This window comes from Rhea americana, unplaced genomic scaffold, assembly GCF_003343005.1.
Source record: "Rhea americana isolate MKP2758 unplaced genomic scaffold, rheAme1 scaffold_6, whole genome shotgun sequence".
In the NCBI taxonomy this organism is placed as follows: domain Eukaryota; kingdom Metazoa; phylum Chordata; class Aves; order Rheiformes; family Rheidae; genus Rhea; species Rhea americana.
In genome coordinates, this window is record NW_028186756.1 from 369,003 (window position 1) to 374,131 (window position 5,129).

At 42.7% G+C, this 5,129-nt stretch overlaps 1 protein-coding gene across 1 annotated transcript in view; it reads right to left on the bottom strand.

Annotated features, from left to right (window-relative positions):
* ALG13 (ALG13 UDP-N-acetylglucosaminyltransferase subunit) overlaps positions 1–4,944 on the bottom strand; it is a gene marked incomplete at its 5' end in the record, with an annotated part of 31,753 nt that extends 26,809 nt beyond the window's left edge. The window contains 3 exons of the mRNA XM_085319712.1: positions 3,175–3,283; positions 4,256–4,394; positions 4,653–4,944. Of these exons, the coding sequence (XP_085175838.1) occupies positions 3,175–3,283; positions 4,256–4,394; positions 4,653–4,944 (540 nt within the window). The remainder of the gene's footprint in view (positions 1–3,174; positions 3,284–4,255; positions 4,395–4,652) is intronic.
* Between the last annotated feature and the right edge of the window lie 185 nt (positions 4,945–5,129).

The window sequence follows — 5,129 nt, forward strand, 5'->3', positions numbered from 1 at the left end:
CGGCGCCGCCCGCCCCCCCCGCAGCCCCTGCTCAGCTCGCTGCTCCCGGCCGCGGGGCCTGGCGCGCCTGCCCCCGCCTGCAAAACTCCCCGCGGAAAACTCGCTCCAAGCGTTACACAGAATTTCCTGCGACATCCCCGGGCTCCTGCTCTCCGCAGGAGACAAGCGTCTAGTGGCAAACTTCGAACGCATTCTGCTCTAGCAAACTTTGYCAGGGATGTGAGAGTCGCAGTCGCTGTTAATACAGTGTTTGAGGAAAACTCTGGGGATCAGCAAAAATCACTGCGGTGCAGCACGATACGTTCCGGGAGCAGCGCTGGACTAGCGAGGCTGCGCCTGCACCCGGCGGCCGCTCGGAGCGCTGCCCGGCGCCGCGGCGCGCGGCTCGCTTCGCTTGTCGTGRGCAACCGCACCAACAGAATACCAAATAATGCATTTACCGGGAGGACAGTTAGCACCAACTAAGCACTCGTACCGTCCTTTACACGCAAAATCACCTGCCTAAAGGTTGTTAAGTTCTCTTTGTTTTTCAAAATGCAGTGATGGTAGCAGCAATTAACAATCTGCTTCCCATGGGAGCTCCGATCACTAGGCAAGGTATTGCGCTTCAGGGAAGTCCAAACAAATTAATGATGGGATAATGCCATGTAAATGGATTATATTGTCAATCTCACTMCTCTCCCACAGGCSTCCTGTTTTACTTTGAGAGCTGGAGGAATATAAATTACTCAAAATCAAGCAAGTCAGTTGGTAGACTGTTTTGCAGCAGGTTTTTAGCAAACCCCAACTTTTCCCACCCAAATTCACCACATTCACCTTTTCCTTTAAAGGGGCTTAATTGTCTCATGTTTCTAATTTTATTTCCAGTGCTCATGTAGCCATGTGCCATGTGGATGGTGAGGCTGAAGGCACCTGYTTATCTGCACAACGCTGCAGGGACCAGTGACAACTTATTTGCACTAGTACTAGGAAAACGTGGTCAGGAGACCACTGTATGTATGTCCTATCTGGTAAGAAGCCATTCCCTCCTTGGCCTCCTTGCTAGGATTATCAACTCAGTAAGGATTTTCTGATGTAAGCATCTGTCTGTCCAAGAAATTAGATTGCCCATGCATTCAGAAGAGAAAGCCTACCTCAAACATCATTAATGACAGGTTACTATATGTTTGCCTGCCTGTGGCAGAGGCAAGATTTTTCTTTGAAGAGTGTTAGAAAGGAAAGAGTAGTCAGCTTAGTGTGATCAGTACAAAGGAACCTGGAGTGGTTTGCAGGATGACAGCCTACATTCTTCCAATCTTAGGAAATGCCTTTAATTGCTTATGCTGACAAGAACACCAAATGCTAGATAGGTTAGAAGTCTTTCTTAATTACACTCAGTTCATATGATTGCAATGTATGAGTGTCTGTTAGTCCATCCTTCACTAACTTCTGAAAAGTTGGTGGGATGAGTATCCCACTGGTTGGATTTAAGAGTGAGCAGTCAGTTGGACAATTGTTTATCTAAGTGAAACTTAGAAATACCGAGTGCTTTCATTAAGTAAGCTGCTGGACTCCTGAACAACAGGGGTTCCTAGTTTCTCTAACTTCCCTGAGTGTGCTAGGCTGCTGAAGTTACATTTCACTGTTGGAAGTGCACTCATGCATGGTCTTGTAAGTCTCTCAAAAAAACTATTTTATTAATTTTATAGCAATATCCTTTCTCTTCACAGTCTAGTAGAATTACCTGCAGGTCTCCACTTCCACCTGCATCAGATCCAAATTCAAATGCAACTGAATTAGTAAATTGAGATCTGTATTCTAAGAAACATATGGGTCAGGACTAGAATAGCAAAAGTGGTCAAAGTCACTAACTGCAAGCAATCACTGGGAGCAGATTAGTGTCTGCAGCTATCTAACATTTGGAAGCAGAGGTTTTCTCATACACTAACTATGTACATAGCTAGCAATATTTTAAGAGCTTCTGACATGTATTATTTTCTAAAATATGATTAAACCATATATATAAACCCAGGAATAAATTTTATTATTTTTATGTCCTTTCAGTGAGTTTCTTCAGAGAAATACAATATCATCTGCCTTTTTCAATGTATTTGGGTAAAAGAAAATGGTTTGTGAACAAAAAAAAAATAATCACAGGAAGCATGTCTTAGAAATATAAATTCTGTTGCAGATATTATGCATTCATTAAAAATATCATGATTTTGAACAATTGTCTTTGCAGCCCTTTGATCCTGCAAGATTAACTTTTGCATTGTTTGCTTTCACATAGTTTTTGCATAGTCACAGTAACTCACTAAGTGGAGAAAAAAAATCAGTCTGACAACTTACAAATTCTTAAGAGCGGCGCTGTTTGTATGTGCACACACTGCCTCTTGTCCAGGATTAAAGCCAATACTGAAGTAAGCAAAAAGCATTCTTACCACAGCTGCAGTGCTACCAGACACTAACATGAAAATTTTACAAAAACCCCACCTCTTAAAGTGGAGCTTTTATATTGTGCATTATCATTTGAAACCTGAACAACAAAAATGACAAGTCTTCCTTTTGCAATTTTGTTGCAAAGGATGATTCCCTTCTTTAAAGTGAAGATTTGATTTAGATTTAGCTTACATAAAAATCAGTCAATCACAATTATAAATATAAATAGGGCTGGATGCTAGGTATGCTGTCAGCATGTGAGTTGGTAACATTTACCTTCAGAGGGCTCCAGCTGAATGTAACATTACTTCACGTATTTCATTGATGAAATCTCTTTAGGTCAGAAATTTCTATCCTCATGCTGCTGCAATGTATCTTGCTGGTCTGATCAGCAGCTCCTCTGGAATGGATGCATTTCATTAGCAAATGAACAAATCAAACTAGTAGTCCACATTTGTTTCCTCTCTACCTCATTTCACATAGGTCATGTCACTCCTAACCCAGTTCAGTAAGGCTGAAAATAAAACCAGCTTGGGGTTCATACCCTGCCCCTTCACACTGAGGCCTTTTAAGCATAAAGCCAGATGATTTTAAACTGGAATTAAATGAAAACAATTTAATGCCAGTTGATATTAGCAGACATTTCCTTTGAATTGATATGAACAGGATTTTTCAGTTACTGGGATTTTTTATTACAGAAAGTCTCACAAGAGAAAAAAAAAGTTTTATTCTGATATTTTTATTCTGGATTATTTATTTGAACCCAACAGTTTTATCCAAGAATAAAGCAAACTTTTCTGGCTGTCCATGAGGAAAGGGTTTCAAAGTTGACAAGTCCATTGACTGCAGCGTCTCCACAAGAGTGCTGTAGAAACAAACCAAAACCAAATATAAAAAGAAATTCATCCCAAGAGGGAACTTTTTCTTCACACAATTTTCTTTCTATTCATATGCATACATAATCCTTTGGCCCTGATATGAAAATAAGGACATATACTGAAAGGGAGAACAGACCCAAAAAACAGTGGGCCCAGCTATCACTGGCTCATAGGCAGCAATGCTGAGGACGGAATGCGCTTCAAGTTACTGTTCTTACTTTTTGCTAGATACCTGTATATGACCACTGCACACAGATTATTGAACTATATGGCCTCCTGATTTGAATCAGTAAGGCCATTCTCACGTTTTGTTCTAAATACTTGAGATGCACTGACATAATAAAAATTATTGTACAGATACAGTCATCTTTAGTGCCCTTTACAAGGAAAATCCACATAGGATTCTGTTTTTTTGATTTTACTAAGTCTGCAGGGATCAATTTATTTCTTAGCATTCATTTTTAGGAATTGGTAAGTGTAGGCTGATTACTTCTAGCTTTGAGAAAGAACTGAACAAGAGGTAAGAAAGAGGGGCAGAATAAGAGAGAAGTTTTTAGGTGCCTCTAGGATGTCACCTAACAGTTAACTATCATTCAAATTCAACCACGTCTGTTTGGTTTAGATTGCTTTTCTTTTAATTTGAATACATGTGCCCTCAAAAAGAAAAAGTTACATTAAAATTAATCTCAGACAAAAGCCTTGATAGATTTGCTAGACACAGCACCAACTATTATTTATCTACTATGGAAAAATTTGCCTTGCAAGCAAACTGAAAACCAGCTCTCCTAAGATCTCTGCCCTGCCCTTACTACTTTAGGTGAGGAAATTGTAGTATTCGCTGAATATGATTTTTTTTTACAGAGAAGGATGTGAATTTACTTGTTACATTCTCAATACGGTACCATAACTCGGTCATTACTGAACACCACTTGTTCAGGATGACCACAACTGCTTCATACCTGCAATTACAATAGAGGACATGTCCATCCCTGTGGAGTTGCTTTGCCAATTCAAGCTGATGGTTGTTCATCAGCTTTTCGTTTATTACCACTATTAGTGGTTTTCCTTCTTCCAGTGCCTCCAAACAGCTACCTGCACCTACAGGAGAAACAAAAAAACACAACCAGTGTTTGCATGGATAGGTCAAATTTCATCCTAATGGCTCTTGCAACACATGCTCCAGAACCTGAACATTTAATCCATTTAATGCTAGTTGTGGACCTGAACATGTAATGCTAGCACAGTCCAAACAGAGCCTTACAGAAACAGATGTTACCCACTCACGTCGTTCTTTCATGTCTACGCACATGAGAACAGGCTTGGCAAAGGCCTTGTGTGGCACTCAGTGTGCTCTACCTGCATGGCTTATGACCAGGTCTGCTCTCTGCAAGTCCTCAGCCAGCGAGTTCTTGAAGCGGAAGGTCTCCAACTCAAAGGCTGGGGTGCTCAGCGGGGCTGGCTCTTCTGCCCCATGGCCGATCTGGAGCACCAGCTTGTGGTACCCTTGGCTCTGCAACACCTGTGGCAGGACAGAGAGCAGCAACAGCACTTGGCAGGCAGCTGCAGAGGGGAGCACTGGCGAGGGGCTGCCCTTGGCGAGGCCCTCGGCTGGCCCAAGCCTGGCTCTGCTGCAGGTGACCCCTCGGCATCAGGCCGCCAGCACCACCAGGGCCAGGAGATGGGTGCCACCCCGGCCTCAGAGCGCCCCCTACACCCTGCCTCACATCTCACAGCCCCCCAAACTCTCCTGCCTTGCACCTCAGAGCCCCCCCAAATCCTCCTGCCTCACACCTCACCACCCCCCAAACCCTCTTGCCTCACACCTCACAGCCC